This window comes from Eubalaena glacialis, chromosome 14 (assembly GCF_028564815.1).
Source record: "Eubalaena glacialis isolate mEubGla1 chromosome 14, mEubGla1.1.hap2.+ XY, whole genome shotgun sequence".
NCBI classification, from domain to species: Eukaryota; Metazoa; Chordata; class Mammalia; order Artiodactyla; family Balaenidae; genus Eubalaena; species Eubalaena glacialis.
In genome coordinates, this window is record NC_083729.1 from 22,193,836 (window position 1) to 22,216,937 (window position 23,102).

Genomic DNA, 23,102 nt, shown 5'->3' on the forward strand with positions numbered 1-23,102 from the left:
GGTGTCCAGGCTGGTTATGGTTAAACTTAGATAGGAAGTAAGGAACAGAATGACGATACTATCTTTAGACCTGAACATTATAAACCCTTAGTTGTTATTCCTTGCCAGCTTACAAAGTAAACACTTAATGAATGCACAGACTATAAGCCCTTAAATGAACTGTACATGAAAAGGGCAATAAATATGAGCCAGAGTTAGAGGTACAATGATATAATGGAAAGATAAAGGTTGAGAAACCTGGGTTCCCACTAACTGGCTGTATGATTTGGGGTGAGTCATTTAACCTCTCTTAATTACCTCATCTGTAAAATGTGGAGAATGGACTGATAGGCTTCAATGATTCTCCAAGCTCTAAGTATTATAAGATTTTTTGACTTTAATCACTGTGGTATGCAGAATTATGCCCCACCCCCAGACCAACCCTGCCTCAAAGATGTCCACATCCTAATCCCTGGAACTTGAGAATACGTAATGTTACATGACAAGGGGGGAATAAAGGCTGCTAATAAGCTACCTTAAAATAACGAGATTATCCTGAATTATCCATTTGGGCCCAATGAAATCACAAGGGTTCTTAAAATGTAGAAGAGGGAGGCAGAAGAGTGAGTGTCAGAGTGATGCCATTGCTGGCTTTGAACATGGAGGAAGAGGCCATGAGCTAGAATGTGAGCAGCCTCTAGAAGCTAGAAAAGGCAAGAAAAAGATTTCTCTTAGAGCCTCCAGAAAGGAACGCAGTCCTACAACTTGATTTTAGCCCAGTGAGACTTGTGTCAGACTTCTGACTTGCAGAATTATAAGTATTAAATTTGTATTGTTTAAGCCATTAAGTTTGTGGTAATTTGTTACAGAAGCAATAGAAAAATAATACAATCATGATATGTACCATAACCAGTGAAGTTGGACCCAAGTTTATCACAGAAGCAGGCTTTTAAATAAAAATCCTATACTCAGGTATTCTGTAAAGATCTTCAGAGGCAGAAGTAATCAGAAAAGAAATCATGAAAAGTTTGTTGGTAAAGTCGTGGGAGAGAATCTATAGGGGAATAAAAGTTTTAATAGTGACTCATGTGAAGAACAGAAACCTGGATATCTTATAAAGGAAAGAAAATGGCAAGAGAAGAGAAATTAGAAAGGTTATCCAGGGACTTCCCTGGTGGCTCAGTGGTTAAGAATCTGCCTGCCAATGCAGGGGACGTGGGTTTGAGCCCTGGTCCAGGAAGATCCCACATGCCACGGAGCAACTAAGCCCGTGAGCCACAACTACTGAGCCTGCGCTCTAGAGCCCGCGAGCCACAGCTAATGAAGCCCACATGCCTAGAGCCCGTGCTCCACAACAAGAGAAGCCACTGCAATGAGAAGCCCGTGCACCGCTACGAAGAGTAGCCCCCACTCACCGCAACTAGAGAAAGCCTGCACAGCAACAAAGACCCAATGCAGCCAAAAATAAATAAATAAAATAAATTTATTAAAAAAAAAAAAAAGGAAAGGTTATCCACAATGTAAGAGTTTCTTCTCTGGACCTCACTTTACTCATCTATAAACTGAAGAGATTTAGAGATTATAAATAATCTCTAAATTCCTCTAGCTCTGAAATAAGCTTTTAAATCCTGACAGATGCTAACATGGGCATTTGAGACCCTGCCCTCCCCAAAGTTTGAAGAGTATTCATCTTAGAAAGTACTATAATTAGCGTTAATGTGTGATGGTCAAGCTTCACAGAAAGCTCTTAGTTTAACAAGAAGGTGGCTCTGAATTCTAACCCTGGCATTCTTATTCAGGTAGGGTGCATGGGAAAATTATTTAGCTTTCTTTCTCTTCTGTACTTCACGTATAGAATTATGGTAAAATTTTAGCTAGATGGATTTTCTAAGGAATGAATTATTTTAGATATCTGAAGGTTTATTCCTTTATGTAACTAAACTTTAAGTATATTTGATGGAACTATTTCTAAAATAAAACACGTGCCCCATTTGTATATAAAATTTAACGATTACCATATTCCCTTTTCTTGAAAAGAGTCATCGCTAGTAACATCAATTACTATAGTGAGCTGTCAGACAGTGATGCTCTAGACAGCAGTCAGCAAACTATGGCCTGCAGGCTGATTTTGTAAGGCATAGTTTTTACATTCTGTACCTGTTAAAAAAATAAAATAAAAAAGAATATGTGACCTAGACCAAATGTGGCCCAGAAAGCCTAAAATAATTACTATCTGGCCCTTTGCAGAAAGGTTTGCTGACTCTAGCTCTAGAGAAAGATGTGTAGGCCTCTTCACCAAATGTCCAGAACTAGATTGGACTTTATGTTCTGTCACTAAAGGAAGCACATCTATCTTGGCACAATGTAGCTCAAATATCTGTGGGGAAAAAAAGGCTCTGGGTGTTTTTTTTTTTTTGGCCACACTGCACACCTGCGGGATCTTAGTTCCCTGATCAAGGACTGAACCTGGGCCCGCGTCAGTGGAAGTGCAGAGTCCTAAACACTGGACCGCCAGGGAATTCCCCAGGCTCTTGGCATTTAAAACTCTTTTGTTGCTTGTTGATACACTGTCCTCACTCAAGTTTTTGGTGATTACTATAACTGCCCCTTGCAGTCTTCCCCCTTTCTAATCTCCACCTTTCTAATCTCGGTCTGGAAATGTGATAACCTAGTTCATAAACATTTTAAGCAATATAAGATTAAGTTGGTTATGTGAAGACCCTAAAACTATTTCCTAAGTAAAACACAGGTGGTTTAGTGCAGGGATTTGGTGACTTATTCTGATTGTCCCAAGGCCTTTTTATTTAATATTTCCAGGTTCTCGGCTATCCTTTGGAAAAGCAAGGTTGCAGGACAGATAAAGTCTTACTGTAGTATAATCATTTTTTATTTTTATAATATAAAAATAGTATTATATCTAAAATGCCACTCACCAAAAAATTAAACTGAAGCAACCTGAATGGTAGGATTTCTTGGGATATGTTTTTTTTTTTTCTTTATAATAAATAAACATTGCTTTTACAATCAAAAAAGCCATTTTCATTAAAAAAAAAGATAAATTGGGAAGATCTCTTCATCCAATCTCACTGACCTAACTCAACTATTTTCATCTAGCATATTTTGTTTATTTGATCACTTTTTTTTTAATGGTTGTAAATATTGTGTTTACGGGTTTTTATTTTGACTCACACTTGGTTTGCCATAGGTAACCTATGGATACTCTAATACTGAAAAATAAGCGGTAAAGATGAAATGCGGGAAAGCCAACAAGCAATACGGTGAAAGATGACCGCCTAAAATTTTGACCTCTGCTCCACTCATTTTATACACGTTCACACGAATAATACCCAATCTGGATAATATTATAGCTCAAAACACTTTAGTTCATTTAGTCTTCAAAACAACGCTGTGAGGCGGGCACATTCTCGGGGGTAAAATGACGTGGCCAAAGTCACTCGGCTAGCCAGAGGAGAGTTCAGCAGCCTGGTCAAGAAAACAGGAGCAGGTCTTTGGAGGCGCTGCTAGTTACACCAGAGCTTTCCCTACACCCCAGCCTTTATGTTCCCTCATCTGACAGTTACGTTTACAAACTCAAACCCTGCCTCTTCTACCCTATCAAGGCACGCTGCGGGCTGGGGAAACCTGGAGCTCACACCACAAGTCAACACTCTCCATCCCCAAAGCCCCAGTGCCAAGGTAGTGAAAAGAGAGAGCGCAGTCCGCCCTTCGCTCCAGCCGCAGACTCTGCGTGAGGGCCCCGGACTAACCTGACCAGGTCGGTCATGCAGGAGCCCACCACCACCACCGCCGCCGCCGCCACCTTCTCCTGCCACTGCCTCCCGGGTTCCCCAGACGCGGCCATTGCGCAAAGTCGGCCCTCTCCCACCTGGAGGCTGCCCTTTAACCTTTGCCCGACCCCGTAACCAGAGACTCCGCTTCCACGCTCCCTAACGACGCGGGCCTTCCGGACGCCCACGCGGGTCGCCCACCTGGATGCCCGAAATAACCCCGCCCACCTACTGCCCCCAGTTCTCCCAGGAATTGTCTCCCTGCACAGCCTCTCGTTACAGAGTCCTCCTAATCGTTCCACGCTCCGCGCAGCTCGCCGCGCACGAGGCAGGCGCGGAAGAAGGAACTTTCAGGCACTGCGGAGACGCCCTTCCGAGCGCCCGGCCTGGCGCGGCCGGGGACGCGCACGCCGCCCGGCTCCTGGGCCGCAGAGGGGGCGGGGCGGGGCAGGACGTCCGGGGACGCGCACGCATCTGGCTCGCGGTGCGCGCGCAGGTTGGTGCGTCGGTCGGGGGCGCGCTCGGGTAACCTGTACCCCCACGTAGTCGCCGGTTACCGATCGGACTAAGTTCCAGGTACCTGGACTGGGGCTGGTGCGGGGAGGTTGGATCCCGAGTCGCACAGGTGGCGCTGAGGACCGTGGTTTAAATATGCCCAGGGCTCGCCTTCTCTTCCTATAGAGAAGGCCCCTGTTCCAAAGATGCCCTGCTCATCCCCATCACGCTGGTCCCCTCAAGAACGAGCCCCCAAGGCCAGAGGCTGCTCTCTCCACACTTAGCCCGCCCCCTGGTCCCTGAATAAGCTCAGACTCCCTCCTTCCCGCCTGATGAGGGAATCATACAGTTTGGGGGAAGGAAGAGCGTCCCCTTTTAGCTGTCCCCTTTTAGAGCGGGGTGGTCATTCTTTGGGTTCGAGCCGACTTGTTTTGCTTGAATGTTGCCCCTTGGAGAAATTGCTTCCCCAGTGTAACTTCCCTCGTGCGCTGTATGACGTCGACGTGACGCAGCAGGACGCCACCCCTTTCCGTTCCATGACGTAAGCTGGGCACATGTTTCCGTGTTTGTCATCCCATCTTAATTGCAAGAAACTAGGCGATGCTTTAGACGTCTTTGTATTCCCCAGACTACCCATCAAAGGACCTCATGTGACCCTATCTTGAGGCAGCAGACCCCTGTAAAAATTGTATTTCTGCACTTTCCTTCTGTATGTTATACGTCAAAATCAGGAAATAGAAAATGCACAACTAGCATTCAAGGGAGGCTGGCCACCGTAAAATTTTGACTATCTGGGATCTATTATTGTGCTTTGATGTGTAAAAGCTACTACTGGGGGGTGATCTCTCATCCGTGTCCCTGGCTCAAAAGCCAAAGAACCATCATTTTTGGCTGTTTGGTGACCTCTGATTTTGGAGTCAGGTTTTTTTTTTTTTCCTCTTCCTTAGAGAAGTCACAACAGCTACGGTTGAAACATTTTAATGCTGCATGAAATCTTGCACTGTCAAAAGATAGTATTATGGCTGTTCTGGAAACAAAGACAAATTCATTCCTTCAGGTGTCATTCTAAGGTCATGACAGTTGCTGAATTGGATGGGGTGTTGTCACCTGAAGTATAGTTTGGTTTCTGGAGCAGGTTTGTTCCCTTTAGCATTTGCCTAGTGAATCACTCAGGCCAGCTTCAGCAGTAGGCCAACAGTAGTCTAATTTGTTTCTAGTTGTCAAGCAACCATTAGTTTAAATTCATGACTTTTTGTTCATTTTAGTAGATGTATGCGTTAAAAGAAACATAAATTCACTTTGATGCTTTTCTCTTTGGTGATTGAAGTTATGTTTATTTGAGAAGAAGATGAGTATAGTGGACTTTGAGAGAGATCTGAATTTGAATTCCGATCCTTCTGCTTGCTAGGTTTGTGACTTTGAACAAGTTACTTAGTCTTGCCGAGCGTTAGTTTTCTTATCTGTGAAATGGGAACGATAATACTAATCAGAGAACAAGGTAGTTATTGGGAAGTAAATGAAATTACAGATAGAGATGGATAATATAGTGCTTGATACTCAGTAGATTTTCAGAATGCGTTGGTTCTGTTTCCCTTTTTCATAGAAATGAGAGGTAAAATAATAATAGGTATTGTGGGGAAATACATGGAAGAATAATTTTGTAATGTAGGTAAGGTCCTTTTGCTTTTTCCAAGATGAGTATTTCTGTTTTGCATATGATCTAGATAAGCATCCTTTCAAGAACTGTGACATCAGTGGGTAGAAATAAAAGTGGAAATGTTGCAGAACAGGAAAAAAATAGACTTCAAAGTGATAATATGGTCTAGTATACTATTCAAAGACAAATTATAAAAGTTATCCATATCATCTGTAAAATGGGAATTCTAATATATGCCTTACTGTCCAGAGTTGTGACGGTCCACTGCACTAATGTATATGGAAGCTCTTTATAAGTGATAAAGTGTTATGAAAATGTACATGATTTTAATGACTGAATACAGTGCATTAGATGTTTATTCTTATTTTGTGATGAAATATTGGAATGGTGGAGGAAGATCATCTGTTAAGTGGTCGGAAGAGGAGGTCGTTTTATATTTGCAGAAAGGATGATTTGAGTACTAAAGTATAAAGCTTTTTCTGCTTCAGAGGTACTTCTGGGTGTCATCACTATGTAGGGTCACAGTGTTATTATTTTTTGAAAGATCACTGCCCTTTATTACTACTCTGAAGTGATTGAAACAGGTACTAGTTTTCAACGTTTAGCAGGGGGCTGTAAATCCTCATATGGCATTATATATGAAAACTAGAACGAGAACATCATTTACTTGTAATTGTAACTTGCAGGAAATTAATTTGCTTTTGATGTGGGATTACCCTTTCAGATCGAGGAAGAAAATGATCATTTAAATTGACTTACCTCTGAAAGTGGAGGCTTTCATTTAGAAATCTATTAAGAAGAATTCAGGTACTCCCTCCTCCAGCCCCGTGGGTTTCCAAGTAATTTAGAGATGATTTATTGGTTTTACTTTTGTATTTTCAAGTCTAAGAACTTCTTAGTGCCTTAAAGTCAAAAACTTTTAGATCCATGTTAGTTTGTGTTGCTTAATATCTGGATAGGTGTGTGCTTTCATGATTTAATTGTTAAGTAGATTTTTGCCACGTCTCAGATATGCTATCTTCTACCAAATTTTTTGAGGGCATAATGTCTTCTCTTCATACCTAAATATTTCTCTAGCTTTTGTCTCCTTATTCACATAGTTATTAAAAGATGTTTATTGGGTGCTTAGTGTGTGCCAGGTACTTTTGTTAAACACTAGGGATTCAAGATAGTTCTGCAGGGGACTTCCCTACTGGCGCAGTGGTTAAGAATCCTCCTGCCAATGCAGGGGACATGGGTTCAAGCCCTTGTCCAGGAAGATCCCACATGCTGCGGAGCAACTAAGCCCGTGTGCCACAACTACTGAACTTGCACTCTAGAGCCCGTGCTCTGCAATAAGTGAAGCCACTGCAATGAGAATCCCGCGCACCACAACAAAGGGTAGCCCCCTCTCGCCGCAACTAGAGAAAGCCCGTACGCAGCAACCAAGACCCAACGCAGCCAAAATAAATAAATAAATAAATAAATTTATTTAAAAAAAAAAAAAAAAGTTCTGCGGGGGAGAGATCACTAAGCAGGTAATTATAATACACTGTGGAGGGGAAGTAATTAAGAGAGGTATAGCAGAAGTAAATAATTTCTAGTAAGTAACAATTGCAAGTAGGATATGCTTCTTCTAGAATTTTACATAGTTTTATCAATCAAGTTCTTACTCTTTGTGGGGACACAGAGGGAGGGATTCCTAACCTAGTGGTGTGTGTGTTTTGTGTGATGCGGAAGAGGATTGTCAGTGAAGACTTCTTGAGGCTTCAACTAAAGTAGGACCTGCCAGTTGTAAGATAGAGTGGGACAGCTTTTAAGTACAGTGAGGCAACGTAGAAATTGGCTTTGGAAAGGGGGAGGAAATTGGATTTCAGGGGTTGCTGCTGCTCCTGAAAAGTCTGCGTCCCGAGTAGGTGAGCAGTAGGGAGATGGATTCTTCCAGAGGGTCATTGGAAGAGGCTGCTCTAAGACAGGAAATGAGGTATCATGCAAGAGATACTTCTGTGTGCTGTGCTAGTTTCCAGGAAGCGTGTTATATCTCGTTCCTTTGGATATTCTGATCATCATTCTTTCCTTCTCCTTTCAGTGGTGATTTGCAAGTCAAGCTAAAATGTCTCCGGAAGTGGCCTTGAACCGAATTTCTCCAATGCTCTCCCCATTCATATCTAGCGTGGTCCGCAATGGGAAAGTGGGACTGGATGCTACAAACTGTTTGAGGATAACTGACTTGAAATCAGGGTATGTACCAGAACCAATCCAAGCTTTACGTAATAGCAAACCTTTCTCACCAGGCTTGTAAAAATTGAACACCAAGAAATTCATCAAGTCATGACCTTATCATGTGTTGACTGGTTTTGTCCAGTTCTTGACATTTTATGTTTCAAGTTGTTTTAGCAGTGCTGTGGGCCATTGCTTTATGATCAGAATGTTCTTTTTTTTTTTTAAAGGCATATCTCTTTGTTAACAGTGTGCCGTGTGGTTTTTAGCAAGTGTGTTTTTCATCATTGACTTGTTTTCTTGCTGTGTCTTCTGCAATTCAGTATGCACTGTAAGAATTGGGATTTGAGATTGTGAATCTGACATTATCTGATAGTCTCTCCTAATAGGAAAATTATAATAGCCAAAAATGAGTCATTTTTCACAACTGAGTTGAAACAGTAATATCTCAGGCCAGAAATGTTGCATTAAAATCCCAACTTTTTCCGAGGGGGGAAAGCGGGGGGTGGGGAGTGTGGTGGATTGGGAGATTGGGATTGACATATATATACTAATATGTATAAAATAGATAACTACTAAGAACCTGCTGTATAGCACGGGGAACTCCACTTCTCTGTACAGTAGAAACTAACACAACATTGTAAAACAACTATACCCCAATTAAAAAAAAAAACCCAACTTTTTATTTTGAAATACATTTACTTAAACAAAAGTTACAAAAATGCTACAGAAAATTAGCATCCTTACATGCTGATAATTACTCTGTAAGCCTTATTTGAATTTTGCCAGTTTTCCCATTAATGTCCTGTTTTGGTCCAGGATCCAATCCAGGATACAGATTGCATTTAGTTGTCATGTCTTCCTGGTCTTCCCAACCTGTGACAGTTCCTGTCTTTCTTTGTCTTTCATGATTTTTAAGCTTTTAAAGGTAGCACTGGTTAGTTACTTTGTAAAATGTTGCTCAGTACAGGTTTGTCTAGTGTCTTCCCTTTATTAGAGTGAGAAACATTATTTTTCCACCCAAGAATACTACAGAAGAGATGTTGTACCATTTTCAGTGCATCAAATCAGGGAGTACATGATGTTCATAAGTCTAGTTATTGGTATATTAACTTTGACCACTTGGTTAAGATTGTGTGTACCAGGTTTCTGTACTGTAAAGTTAACTGACTTTGCCTTTGTAATTCGTAAGTGTCTTGTGGAGTGACATTTTGAGACTGTGCAGATGTTCTGTTTCTCATCATACTTTTGTCCATTAATTTCAGCATCCATTAATTGTTCTTGCCTGCAATAATTGTTACTGTGGTTCTTGTATAGGGGTGATTTTTAATGTCCCTATTCCTCCCACATTTAGTAATTTGAATTCTGTAAAGAAGCACTATTCCTTCCCACCCACCCCCAATTATTTATTTATTCTGTTATTTATTTACGTCAGTATGAATTTTTAGGTATTTATTTTATTCTTTTGGTTATAATCCAAATACTATATTCATTTATTTTTTTGGCTCAATTGTTCTAGCCTTTGTTATTGAGAGCCCTGTCAAGTTGGCTTTTGAGCATATCCCCATCATTTTTTGAGCATTTTCTTACTAGAAACATTACATTCTTGATTCTCTTTTAGCTTTTGTTTTTTAAGCTCTTTTGTTTTTGCCTTCTGCAAATCTTGCTATTTTCAGACTAAGCTGAAGACCTGGATATAAGGTAGTAAGTTAGAGAAGACTAGGTTAGTTGGACATTTTATTGGAATGGTAGGCTGCTTTTTAAAAGATCTGGTATTACCTTCAATTTAATTAATCAGCAGGCCTGGGGTTTCATTTTGGGGTGATGAAAATGTTCTAAAATTAGTTAGTGGTGATGGTTACACAACTCTGTAAATATACCAAAAATGACGGATTTATGCACCTATAAGGGTGAATTTTATAGTTTATGAATTATATCTCATTAAAGTTGTCATTAAAAAAACACATCTGTGTACCAGGGATGTTTGCTGGCTTGTATGGCTAGGACACGCAAAAAGGTCTTTTTTCTTTAGTTTGTCACAAACATTCTTTTCAGAGGTATTGAAGACATGAGAGGGGACTGATGGCCAGAGGACTCGGGACTGGTTTATGTAAGATGATGTAAACATATAAACCTGAACTTCCTACACTTTTATTGGTATTCTGAGAGAACAGTTGGATTCATCAACATAAGGTCACTTTACTTCTTTTTTGTAGACTCCCTTTTCGGTGCTTCCCAAATCCTGAATGTTTAGTTGAGTGTTTAAATGCAAATAGTGGATCTGATGATCAATTTGAAATGAATCCACTAAACCTGGCTCTGTCTGGACTAGCTCTGTGAAAAATATTTGAAACAGTGTTTAATGACGTGTAGTATTTATGGAATTTACTTTCTTTCGATTTAAAAAAAGAATAAAAATACCTCTACCTACATTAACGAAGCTGCTACACATAAAATGATGTGAAAAGCCTTATTAATCTAGAGCATTATTGATGCCTTTTATGTAGTACTTGGCTGAAAGATTCATGAAAGTTCTTTTGAAGCTCATTAACAATTCTTTCCTCAATCCTTCCATCAACCAAAGTGTGAATTCCTCAAGTTTCTATAGCAAAACAATGGCAGAGTTAGAGAAGAGAATTTTTTTCTTTTGGTGTGTCACTTTTGGCATTTCCCTTTCTTTTAGATCAGCAGCACTCAGTTATGAGAATTGGGATTAACATTTGGAATTTCTATTAACTCAAATGGCGCATACCCTGTAGGACACAGTGTACACGGAAGGTATAAAATGAGGAGACTGATTTTTAGAGGTCATAAGAACCAGTCTTGTTACTATATATAGCTACTTGCCCTTGAAGAGATGAGGTACCAGAGTATCTATATTCTAGGTCTGACTCACAGAAGGAATAGATAGGCAAGAATCTATGCAAAGTAAGTTTTGTTTTTTTTTAATCGCAATTCATCTTTATTTCTCTTACGGCAACTAAATCTTTCTACCTTATCTAAGATTATGTGTGTTTCTAAACTCCGTTGCTAGGCTGTCAATATTAAGGCCAGGATTCTTGTTTAATTAATTAATTTTTTTATACTCTTTTTAAAAAAATTTTTTTATTTGTTTTTGGCTGCGTTGGGTCTTCATTGCTGCGCGCGGGCTTTCTCTAGTTGTGGAGATGGGGGGCTACTCTTCATTGTGGTGCGTGGGCTTCTCATTGTGGTGGCTTCTCTTGTTGCGGAGCACAGGCTCTAGGAGCGCAGGCTTCAGTAGTTGTGGCACGCAGGCTCAGTAGTTGTGGCTCCTGGGCTCTAGAGCACAGGCTCAGTAGTTGTGGTGCACGGGCTTAGTTGCTCCGTGGCATGTGGGATCTTCCCGGACCAGGGCTCGAACCTGTGTTCCCTGCATTGGCAGGAGGATTCTTAACCACTGCGCCACCAGGGAAGCCCCAATGCTGTGTTTTTATGTTCTTAATTTGGTGCTACTGATGTCCAGAAGTTTTAATTTAATGAAGTTTTAATTTAATGAAGTCAGATTCATCAATATTCATCAATAATGAAGTCAGATTCATCAATATTTTCCTTTTTAGATTTGTGCCCGTGTGTGTGTGTGTGTGTGTGTGTATTTGTAAGAGAGAGAAAGGGACCACTTCAGGAAATTCTGTCCTACACAAAAGTAATATATCTTTCTCTAAGAATTTTAAAGTTTTCCTTTTTTGGTCTTTAAATAGGAATTTATTTTTTCTGTAAAATATATTGTGAGATAGGAGTATAGTTTTTTCCCCCAATGGATAATTGGTTGTCCCAGAATCATTTATTGAAAAGGTCATCCTTTGCCTGTGGCTCTGCAATGCTACCTCTCTTATTAAGTTTACATCACTCATGGATCTGTTTCTAGGCTTTCTGTCCTGATCAGTCAGCCTCCTTGTCCTGTGCCAGTTCCCACTGTATTAACCATTACAACTTTATAGTATGTCATGATAGCTGGTAGAAAAATTTCTCCTCATCCATCTTATTCTAATACTTAAAACTTGTCTTGCTTAACCATATATCCTAAATACTTTTTGATAACCTCATTTATTTTATTATATATTTTTTTGGCCATGCCACGTGGCATGTGGGATCTTAGTAACCTGACCAGGGATTGAACCCTGGGCCATGGCAGTGAAAGTGCTGAGTCCTAACCACTGGACCACCAGGGAAGTCTCAATAACTTCATTTAAATGGTTGCATACTGTTCTATTATGATGTACTGTAATTCATTGAACAAAACCCCGTCTTTTTAACTCATGGAGGAAGGGAAATGAAGGGAAACTGACCTGGTGAGGGGGTAGTTGAAAATTGATGGTTAGAAAAGCTCTCTATGAGGAAATGACATTTAAAGGTGAATCATGAAAGATGAGGATAATTCAACAAAGAGCTGGGGAATTTGCTGTAACAAGGGAATACGGTATTCAAAGGCAGGAGAAAGCTTCCCATGTTCAAGGATCTGCAAGGCCACTGTGGTTGGACTATAGGGAGGGAGTGTGAGAGGGAAATGAGATTCTAAAGATAGTCAGGGGCCAGATTATACAGAGCCCGGTGGGCCATATTTGGGAACTTGAATTTTATTCTGGGTGGAATGAGAAGCTATTGAAAGATTTTAAGCAGAGTGACATGATCTTATTTATATTAAAAAAAAATCACTGGTTGTTATATGGAAAATGGCTTGTGTAGGCTAAGGTAGACTAGTTAGTTGTCCATTACAATAGACCAGGTGAGAGATGGTGGAGTCTTGGAATATGGTGGTGGCAATGGAGATGGAAAGAAGTGAATGTATTTATAAGCTGTTTAGAAGGTAAAATGATGAGTATGTTAAATTTGGGTTTTGAGAGAGAATCAAGAATGACTTCTTTGTTAGCTTGAGTGAGTGGGTAGGTAGCTGGTCATGCCATCTGCTGACATGAGAAGGTGAGAAGATTGATGGAGGAACTGCTTTAATCTGGATTGATTGTTGTCTAGGTCTGCTAGGCAGCTCTCATTGTATCACTGTATCATTCCCTTTGCCTCTTTCCTGTGTTGAATCTCATATCTTACTTTCTTGTTTTACCCTCTAGCTTTGTTGGAGCATGTACTCCAATAACATCCTAAGAAAAGGAGAAGAGTCGGTTCATTTTTGAATTCCTGAAAGTCTGAAAATATCTTTATTCTACTTTAAACTTGGTTGATAATTTGGGCAGGTGCAAAAGTGTAGGTTGCAAATTATCTTCCTTTTGAATTTTGGAGGCCTTGATCTGTAAGCTTGGGGACCCCCAACACATATTGTTGTTTTATGGATGCAGTATGTTCTTTTCTGTAGGATATTAATTGTAGTTTGTTTTTTTTTTCAGTTGAGGTATAATTGACTAAATGTTTAAAAAATGTTTAAATATTTCTTCTATACCTTGCATTATCTCTGTTTTGCTTTCTGTCTTTCATGTTGGTGGCTTTCCTTAAACTGATGATTCTTGGCTGTCCCTGTCTATTAAAGGCTGAGGTTCTAAAATGTGAATTTGAAGCTCTTTGAGCATAGGTGGGCTTGTCAACTACTGAGCCTCACTGCATTGTGATCAAGCAGTGTGGTGTTGTGATTTATATTTATCTCATATATATTTGGTCTTCAGCCACATTTCTAGGCTCATAGCTCCCCAAACCCTTGAAATTTCCTGAATGACAAGAGCAGTGAAGTAATATTTGGTCTCTTGTCCTCAGTTGCTGAAAATGCTTGAGGGAAGGTGACTTTTGGATCCCACCCAAGGGTGGGAGCTGGTTGCCAGGAGAACAAACCGTGTGCTTGGAGGGTTGGAACTTTCAGTCCCACCCCTTGACCTTTGGGGAGGGAAGAGGGGCTAGAGGTTGAATCAATCACTAATGGCCAATGATTTAATCAATCATGCCTATGTAATGCAGCTGCCATAAAAACCCAGAAGTTCTGGCTGTTGATTCGATCCTTTAATGTCCCTTTATAGTGAGTCAGTAATCTAGTGAGTAAATGGGTTTTCCTGAGTTCTGTGAGCTTTCCTTGCAAATTAGTAGAACCTGAGGAGGGGGTGGTGGGAACCTCTGATTTATAGCCAGTGGGTCCCTGGCATCTGAAGTGGAGGTGGTCTTATGGGACTGAGCCCTTTAACTGTGGAATCTGATTTTATCTCTGGATAGATAGTGTCAGAATTGAGTTGAATTGTCAGACACCAGTAGGGTGAGAATTGCTGTTGGTATGGGGAAGCCTCCACACATACATTGGAATTGGGTCCAGGAACTGTTTTTCAGGCAGTAAAAAACCTGGCCTTTTTATTAGGTGATTGTCAGTTTCATTATCTGGAGGTCTTTTCTCTGGGGCTATAAAAAGTTAAAGTGCCTATATGGATGTATATATTCCTATGTGTCAGCAAAATTTCAGTTATTAGACCAAAGAGTATGTAAATTTTAAGGCTTTTGATGTATTTAATATATTGGTTTATTGTATTTATATGTAAGGATATGTAAATATACACATACTTGTTTTCAGAAATGTATTATCAATTTATACTCCCACTAGTAGTATATGAGGATGCTAGTTCCTCTAGTTTTGATAATATCAGTATTATAAATTTTGTAATTTTACTTGCTAATTCAATAGATGGAAATGGTATTTGCTCTTTTATTTTGCTTCATTTATTGGCATGTGTTTGCATGTCTGTGTGTGTGTGTGTGTGTGTGTGTGTGTGTGTGAAAATTACGAATTCATGACATTTGTCCATTTTTTTGGTGGGGTATTTGTCTTTTTCTTATTGATTTGTAAACTTTTTATATATTATGAAGATTAACCTTTTGTCACAGGTATTACAGATGGTTTTTCCCGAAGTTTTCAGTGTCATTCAATTAAATTAATTTATTCAATATGCAGAATATCTTAAATAGCATTCATTTTTGAGGCAGTAATAAATGTACAGCATACAAAAAAATAAAAGATAAAAAAATAAAAGATACAAAACGGTATTAAGCAGAAGATAAGTCTCCTTTCTATTCCTTTCCCCAAATTTTCTTCTCTGGAGGAAACTACTGCTTACCAGCTTCTTTTACTTCTTTTTAGAGGTGTTCTTTGTAGATGTAAGCCCTCTTTTTTTTTTTTATTTCTATATAAGCAATAGCTGTGGTAAATTATTACAGTAATGGCTCCTGATAAAGCCTGCCTATCTTTATTTATCTCTTCTCCTTTGAATATGATTTTGTCCTTCCTTTCATCAGCAGGTAGAGTCTACTTCCTCACCCCTTGAATCTGGGCTGGCTTTGTGACTTGCTTTTACCAGTAGAGTGTGGTGAAAATGATGTTGTGTGGCTTCTTAGTCTAGGCCCTAAGAGGCCTTGTGTTCTGTTTCACTCTCGTGGAAGAGCCCCACCACCATGTTCAGGATTCTCCTGGTCTAGTTTCCTTTAGAAAGAATGGCTCAGGTATCCCAGCTGTCCCAGCTGTGCTCAGCTCCACAGCCAACCCATCAGCTGAGTGCCGCGGAGTGGGTGAGCCAGGGAGAGACCAGCAGAACTGACTGGCCAACCCACAGATTGATGAGAAATAAAAATTGTTTTCTTAAGCCACTAAGTTTTGGGATGGCTTGTTATGTAGTAATAGATAACTGATATGGTAACATATTAAACATTCATATTAACTTGATATTTTGAAGATTATTTCATATTAGTACTTATAGAGCTGCTGCCTCCTTTTTAATCTCTGCATAATATTCCAGTGTGTGAATGTACTATAATTTAATCAGTTATTATTGATAGTTGTTCAGTTTGTATCTATCTTTTGCTATAACATGGGGTTGTAAAGCATCTCCTTTTGTATTTATCTTTGATATGCCAAAACTTTTACTTTGTAAGTTGTCATCAAATCTATTTCCTTCATGGATTCTTTTAACATTTTGCACAATTAATGCCTTTTCTACTTTGAGACCTTCTGTAATAGTTTCATTTTTATTGAAAAGTAGTCAATTAATCTGGAATTTATTTTGGTGTATAATACACTATAGAAATGGGATTTTATTACTTTTCTAAATAATTATCTAGTTATTCCAGCACTGTATATAAAATAAATCCTTTACTCAGTCACTATTTTGAAATGCCATCTTATATGCTAAATTCTTATATTTATTTCTGACCTTCTGTTTCTTTTCAATGGTCTGTATTTGCCTTGTACAATTATATAGCTTTTCAATTATTATAGCTTTATAATATGTTCGAGTACTTGTGGTCTCACCTGCTGGGAGTTTGACATTGCATAAAACTTCTTTATTTATTTGGAGAGAATGGACATCTGTACAACAAGGGTCAGCAAACTTTCTGTAAAGGGTCAGATAGTAAATATTTTAGGTATTAAAATATTTACCATCTTACTGTTTGTGTTGCAGCTACTTAGCTGAGCCTTACTGTTTGTGTTGCAACTACTTAGCTTTGCCCTTGTAGCACAAAATCTATGACGATACAAAAATGAATAAATGTGTTCTAACAAAATTTTATTTAAAAAAATAGGTAAGTGGCCCTTGGATCATAGTCTTACAATATTGAGTATTCCTGCTTTATAATATTGAGTATACATCTTTAGGAATATGGTCAATTTCTCTTATTCACATCCATTTTTGTGTATGTGAATAAATGTTTGTGTTTTCTTCATTTTGTTCCTGCACATTTACAGTTAACTTCCTAGGTGTTTATTCTTTGGCTGCTATCATATAGAAATTCTTAGTGGTTTATTGGCATATATGAAAGCCATTATAGAATTTAAAGTAGAATCAGGAGACATATTGCAAAATTTAATAATTCAGTAATCTCTTATCAGAATACTTAAGAATACTTAAGAATTTGGAGAAAAGAAACATAGCCAGGACCAGAAGAGCTCAAGCAAGGCTGGGGAGAGGGGCGGGGTAGGCACAAGCCAGAAGTCAAGGTGGATGGGGCTGGAGCCCAGTGAGCCATCTTTAGAGGTGTTGGATCACAGCATGATATAATGGTGAGCATGCAGGTTTTTCAGCCAATGAGGTCTGAGTTTGAATCCTGATTTTACTGCTTAGTAGCTTATGACCTTTGGCAAGTTACATATCCTTTCTGTGCTTTCTCTTAAATGGGGATGATATTAATAATTACCTTATTAAGTAGTTATGGGGGTGAGAGGCCTTGCAGAGCCCAAAAGTGCTGCTATGGCTTCCAGTGGGGTTGACATGAACACTGCCGGCTCGGCAAATGAAGCTCCTGAAATTCCGGACGACGTGGGATATTGGCTTCAGGGTGTCTATCACTTCGCCACTGATAGGAATGATTTCTGGAAGAACTTGATCCTCAGTTTGGGACTTTTCGCTGAGGGAGTTTGGCTGGCCAGGAATTTGAGTGACATTAAACTAATGGCCCCTCAGCCTGGTGTGTAGCCAAAAAGACACATAGAATCCCTGTGCTGTACGTGAACCTTCCAGAAACAGAGGCTCCAGTCTGTGACCATCATAAGACTTGCCCAGAGGGGCACCTTTCCTTCCCTGCCTGATTTCCTTTCTTCGCTGAGTCCACTCAGAACACCAATCACTGGTGAGCAGTCAGGCTTCAGCTAAAGTGTTGTTTTCTGTTCTGTAAAAGTCTGTACATAGTTCCTAAGTTTCTGCAGGGGATGATCTTTGCTCTTGTCCTGAGGAATAACCTAATGGTATTTTAACAAATACTTGAAATAAAGACTGCACATAAAGGCAAAATAAAAAGTAGTTATGGAGATGAAATGAAATAACTTATATGAAGCACTTAGAATAGCTTGGTCATAGTGCTCAATAAATGGTAGCTACTATTATATTATTATTATAACATTATGTATAATGTATATATAATATATTTTCATAGTTTATATGTATATTATATATATTTATTATTTCACTGTATTATCGTTGTTAGTTGGTAGAATCACATTGGCATTCCAGAATCAGGGACTCTATGAAGAATGAGTGTCTGTGCAAGCGATATAAAGGAGCTGTCTAATAAGACCCAGGCGAGCAGAGCAAGGTAAGAGCTCACACATGGGGGCTTCCCGGGTGGTGCGGTGGTTAAGAATCCTCCTGCCAGTGCAGGGGAAACAGGTTCGAGCCCTGGTCCGGGAAGATCCCACATGCTGTCGAGCAACTAAGCCTGTGCGCCACAACTACTGAGCCTGTGCTCTGGAGCCCGTGAGCCACAGCTACTGAGCCTGTGTGCCACAACTACTGAAGCCTGCGCACCTAGAGCCCGTGCTCCACAATAAGAGAAGCCACCGCAATGAGAAGCCCGTGCACCGCAACGAAGAGTAGCACCTGCTTGCCGCAACTAGAGAAAGCCCTCGCAGTAACGAAGACCCAACGCAGCCAAAAAGAAATAAAGTTAAATCTTCAAAAAAAAAAAAAAAAAAAAAAGGAGCTCACACATGTATTACAAAGGTCAGAAATCATAGAGCAGAAAAGGACAGGAGAGTCAGAGACTTTTGTTTCCAGGGTAACTTTCTATCCTGTTCATTGATTTTTGGAGATGTATGGAGACAGGAAAAAGTTAATGTGGCTAACTTAGACCCTGCAGGTGGATATAATTTGGAATATTTGATTAGGTTGAAGAATGAATGAGCATGGAGATATCAACTTTTTTTTTTTCCCCAGCAGATAGAACCTAACGGTTTTCAACAGCTATTAGAGATTGAACATTGTTTGTCTTGGGCAGAGACATGCAGCAGTTCTTAGCAGAGGGTTGAAGAAGCCTGCCTGGCAAGGCCTGGTAAAATGGTGTGCAGGCTAGATTAGGGAGCCCTGTTGGAAGGTGGAGAGCTAGTGAGGGCAGTGGTGGGTGGGGTTGTGGATATTTTGTACTTAGGATTTTTGGGGAAAAGTCAGCGTGGTGGTGTTGGCCTTGACTCAGTGAACCCTGCAGTCACTGGCCTTGGGAACTTTTCCTAGGATTCCACAGTGTTCACACAGAGTCTGGGGTGGTGAATGCTAGGATAAATCTGAGTCCGGAGTTTTAGATGTTTGTCAGTCTTGGGCTTTTCATACCCTGCAGTGACTTAATTTCAGGGTGACTTCACTTGGTGTGGAAGTTGGGGAAGGGGAAGAGGTGAAGGGAAGTAGCCAGTCTAACGTGTAAAGAAAAGGGGTATAAGATTAATTTAGTCTGTTCCTAGCTCTACTTTGCATTGTTAAAGAGAACAAAAAAAAATCATTCCTACTGTTATCTTTTGTCCTCTCTATTCTGTGCAATTTTAAGGTAGTACTTTTTGACTAGTTTCTGTTTAATTAGAATGACAAATTTGCAGAATTCTTTAAGATTAAAGCGGGGCTCTTTTAATACATGTTGATAGGTACATAAATCTGTTTCAGGGCTCCAAATTAACTGTCCTGTGCCATCAGTCATATGTTAAAGGACTCCTTATGCGCATGTAACACAGCCCCCTTTTTAGCTTCCATGTTGCTTGAATAATCTTGCTTTTTGGTGCCATGGTCTTGAGAAATAATTTCGTAATTTTCCTTTCCAGGGCCACATTTCCTGAGTCATTTGGTTATCTTTCTAATGGCATGTTATGAAAGCTGTTTTTCCCATTGACCTTGCTTCTCTTGACTTTTTGAAAAACATATCCTTTTTGTTTTCCGAAGAGGTTTTTATCTCAGCCTTTGCTCTTGCCAACTTATTGATAAGAGATCTGGAATCAAGTGGAAGTTTTGGGAAACATCTTGATGTTCTACTGTTAAGTAGGTATAATGCCCTCAGAAGAATTGCTTTTTTCATCTATAGACTCCTAAGACTTTTTCAGTTAAAAAGCATTATTTAAAAATTTTTGTGGTTCGGTAAATTATTAACATGGAGGTTCAATTTCGGGCTTAGCACATACTTTGTTTTTAATGTGGTAAAATATACGTAACACAAATTTACCATTTTCACCATTTTTAAGTGTACAGTTCAGTGTCATTAAGTACATTCACAGTGTTGTGCAGCCATCACCACCATCCATCTCCGGAACATTTTTAATCTTGCAAAACTGAGACTCCTTGCTCATTAAACAATAACTCCCCATTCCTCCCTTCCCTCAGCCCTTGGCAATCACCATTTTATTTTTTGTCTATGAATCTTACTACCTTAAGTACCTCATATAAGTGGAATTATGCAGAATTTGTCTTTTTGTAACTGGCTTATTTCACTTAGCATAATATCTTCAAGTTTTATCCATGTTGTAACATGTGTCAAAATTGTCTTCATTTTTAAGGCTGAATAATATTCCATTGCATGTATATGCCACATTTTGTTTATCCATTCATCCACTGATGGACACTTAGTTTGCTTCCACCTTTTGGCTATTGTGAGTAATGCTGCTATAAACACGGGTGTGTAAACATCTTTTTGAGTCCGTTTTCAGTTCTTTTAGGAACATACTCAGAAGTGGAATTGCTGGATCATATGGTAATTTTATGTTTAAGTTTTTGAGATATCACCATACTGTTTTCCACAGTGGCTGCCCCATTTTACATTGCCACCAGCAATGCACAAGGGTTCTAATTTTTCCACATCCTCACCAACACGTGTTGGTTTTTAATTTCTTTTTAAAATAATAGTCATCCTAATGAATATGAAGTGGTATCTCATTATGGTTTTGATTTGCATCTCCCTAAAGTTGTTGAGCATCTTTTCATGTGCTGATTGGTCATTTGTGTATCTTCTTTGGAGACATGTCTGTTCAAGTCCTTTGCCTATTTAAATTTTTTTGTTGATGTTTTCTAGTTGTAGGAGTTCTTTATATATTCTGGATATCAAACTCCTTATCAGATATATGATTTGTGAATACCTTCTCCCATTCCATGGGTTACCTTTTCACTCGGTTGACAGTATCCTTTGATGCACAGAGTTTTTACTTTTTTTTTTTTTTTTTAAATTTATTTATGGCTGTGTTGGGTCTTCGTTTCTGTGCGAGGGCTTTCTCTAGCTGCGGCAAGTGGGGGCCACTCTTCATCGCGGTGCGTGGGCCTCTTACTATCACGGCCTCTTTTGTTGCGGAGCACAGGCTCCAGACTCGCAGGCTCAGCAATTGTGGCTCACGGGCCTAGTCGCTCCGCGGCATGTGGGATCTTCCCAGACCAGGGCTCGAACCCATGTCCCTTGCATTGGCAGGCAGACTCTCAACCACTGCGCCACCAGGGAAGCCGCAGAGTTTTTACTTTTGATGAAATCTAGCTTATCTATTTTTTCTTTTGTTGCCTGTCCTTTTGGTGTCATGTCCAAGAAATTAGTGCTGAATCCAATGTCATAAAGCTTTCCCCCTATGTTTTCTTCTAAGAGCTTTATCATTTTAGCTCTTATTGTTAGGTCTTTGATCCATTTTCAGTTTTTAATTAAACATTTTGGGGTATGGTGTAAGATAAGGGTTCAACTTCATTTTTTTTTGCACATGGATATCCAGTTTTCCCAATACTATTTGTTGAAAAGACAATCTTTTTCCCATTACATGCTTTTGGTATTGTTGTTGAAAATCATTTGATCATATATGTGAGGGCTTATTTCTGGGCTCTCTGTTCTATTCAGTTGGTCTATATGTCTGTCTTTATGCCAGTACCACACTCTTTTGAATACCGTAGCTTTGTATTAAGTTTTGAAGTTGGGAAGTATGAGACCTCCAACTTTGTTCTTCTTTTTCAGGATTGTGTTGGATATTAGGGAATCCCTTGTGCTTTCATTTGAATTTTAGAATGGCTTTTTCTATTTCTGCAAAAAATGTCATTGAGCTTTTGATAGAGATTGCATTGACTCTGTAGATCGCTTTGGGTAATATCAACATTTTAACAGTCTTCAGTGAACACAGAATGTCTTTACATTTGTCTGTGCCTTCTTTAATCTCTTTCAGCAATGTTCTGTAGTTTTGAGTGTCCAAGTCTTTTGCCTCCTCAGTTAAGTATATTCCTAAGTATTTTATTCTTTTTGATTCTGTTGTAAATGGGATTGTTTTTGTAATTTCCTTTCCAAATTGTTTATTGTTAGTATATGGAACTGCCACTGAATTTTGTGTGTTAATTATGTATTCTGCAACTTTGCTGAATTTGTTTATTAGTTCTAACAGTTTTTTTCTGGTGGAATCTTTAGCGTTTTCTGCATGTAAGATCATGTCATCTGTAAACAGAGGTAGTTTTACTTCTTCTTTTTTGATATGGATGCCTTTTATATCTCTTTCTTGCCTAATTTCTCTTGTTAGGACTTCCAGTACTATTCTGAATAGAAGTGGTGAAAGCAGGCATCCTTGTCTTATTCTTGGCCTTACAGAAAAGGCTATCAGTCTTTCACCATTGTTTATTTTTTTTTCCTTCAATTTATGCTTTGATTCAAGCCTTTGCCTGAGAAGGCAAACTAAATTAAGTACTGTGAGGAAAGCTAAAACAGTGCTGAAATTGTGAACTTATTCTTGAACTGTAAATTCTTATGAAAATAGCTTCTGTAAAGGAGGCTGCCCCAAGATTTAAGCCAGAACAGATTAAGGAGAGCATCCTCATAGTTTTAGAAGCAGCTGAGGTTCTGAAAACTCAAAGAGGCTTTTTTACCTTTTCAGTCTGTGCAAGCACATAGATTTATGTTCACACTGTATTTTTAGCCTTATAGTGTAAATGTATCTGAGTACATACTGCTCCGTATAGGACTGAGGGAATGCAGTCAGAAAGAATAGAGGGAACCAACGTGTAGACACTTTGGGCTGCATACTAGTGGCTTTTAGTGGAATTCTGCCTATAAAATAATCAAGATGATGGTAGCAGTAATAGTAGCTGCTACACCACATCGTGTCCTAGGCACATTAACTACACTGCCTTCTGCAACATCACTGCACAAGGTGTAGGTGTCGGCACCCTCTTGTTACAAGGAAGGAAGCAGTCCTGAGAGGTCAAGGTGAGGGTCCCAAGCTGCTACATGGCAGAACCAGGATTTGATACTAAGTCTCTGATTGCTCAGTCCTTTTGCTTTCCCCTAAATTTGTTGTC

The 23,102-nt window shown here is 39.4% G+C and overlaps 3 protein-coding genes across 6 annotated transcripts in view; 2 read left to right on the forward strand and 1 right to left on the reverse strand.

Annotated features, from left to right (window-relative positions):
* RBKS (ribokinase) overlaps positions 1-3,948 on the reverse strand; it is an 85,705-nt gene extending 81,757 nt beyond the window's left edge. Inside the window, exon 1 of one of the 2 annotated variants that reach the window (XM_061211066.1) lies at positions 3,747-3,948. In XM_061211066.1, the coding sequence (XP_061067049.1) occupies positions 3,747-3,841 (95 nt within the window). In that variant the 5' untranslated portion in view covers positions 3,842-3,948. The remainder of the gene's footprint in view (positions 1-3,746) is intronic. The other variant, XM_061211064.1, reaches the window with a different exon arrangement.
* Positions 3,949-4,069: 121 nt separating this feature from the next.
* BABAM2 (BRISC and BRCA1 A complex member 2) overlaps positions 4,070-23,102 on the forward strand; it is a 435,974-nt gene continuing 416,941 nt past the window's right edge. The window contains exons 1-2 of one of the 3 annotated variants that reach the window (XM_061210583.1): positions 4,070-4,263; positions 7,988-8,139. In XM_061210583.1, coding sequence (XP_061066566.1) covers positions 8,012-8,139 — 128 coding nt within the window. In that variant the 5' untranslated portion in view covers positions 4,070-4,263; positions 7,988-8,011. Of the gene's footprint in view, positions 4,344-7,987; positions 8,140-23,102 lie in introns of all 3 variants that reach the window. The other 2 variants (XM_061210581.1, XM_061210582.1) reach the window with 2 other exon arrangements.
* LOC133074602 (mitochondrial import receptor subunit TOM6 homolog) lies at positions 17,298-17,522 on the forward strand. Its single transcript, XM_061168522.1, has one exon. It carries the CDS (start codon positions 17,298-17,300, stop codon positions 17,520-17,522), a length of 225 nt encoding a protein of 74 aa, XP_061024505.1.

What these genes read in the sequence shown, in the direction of transcription:
- LOC133074602 (XM_061168522.1), top strand. Translation starts at nt 17,298, where the DNA reads ATGGCTTCCAGTGGGGTTGACATGAACACTGCCGGCTCGGCAAATGAA.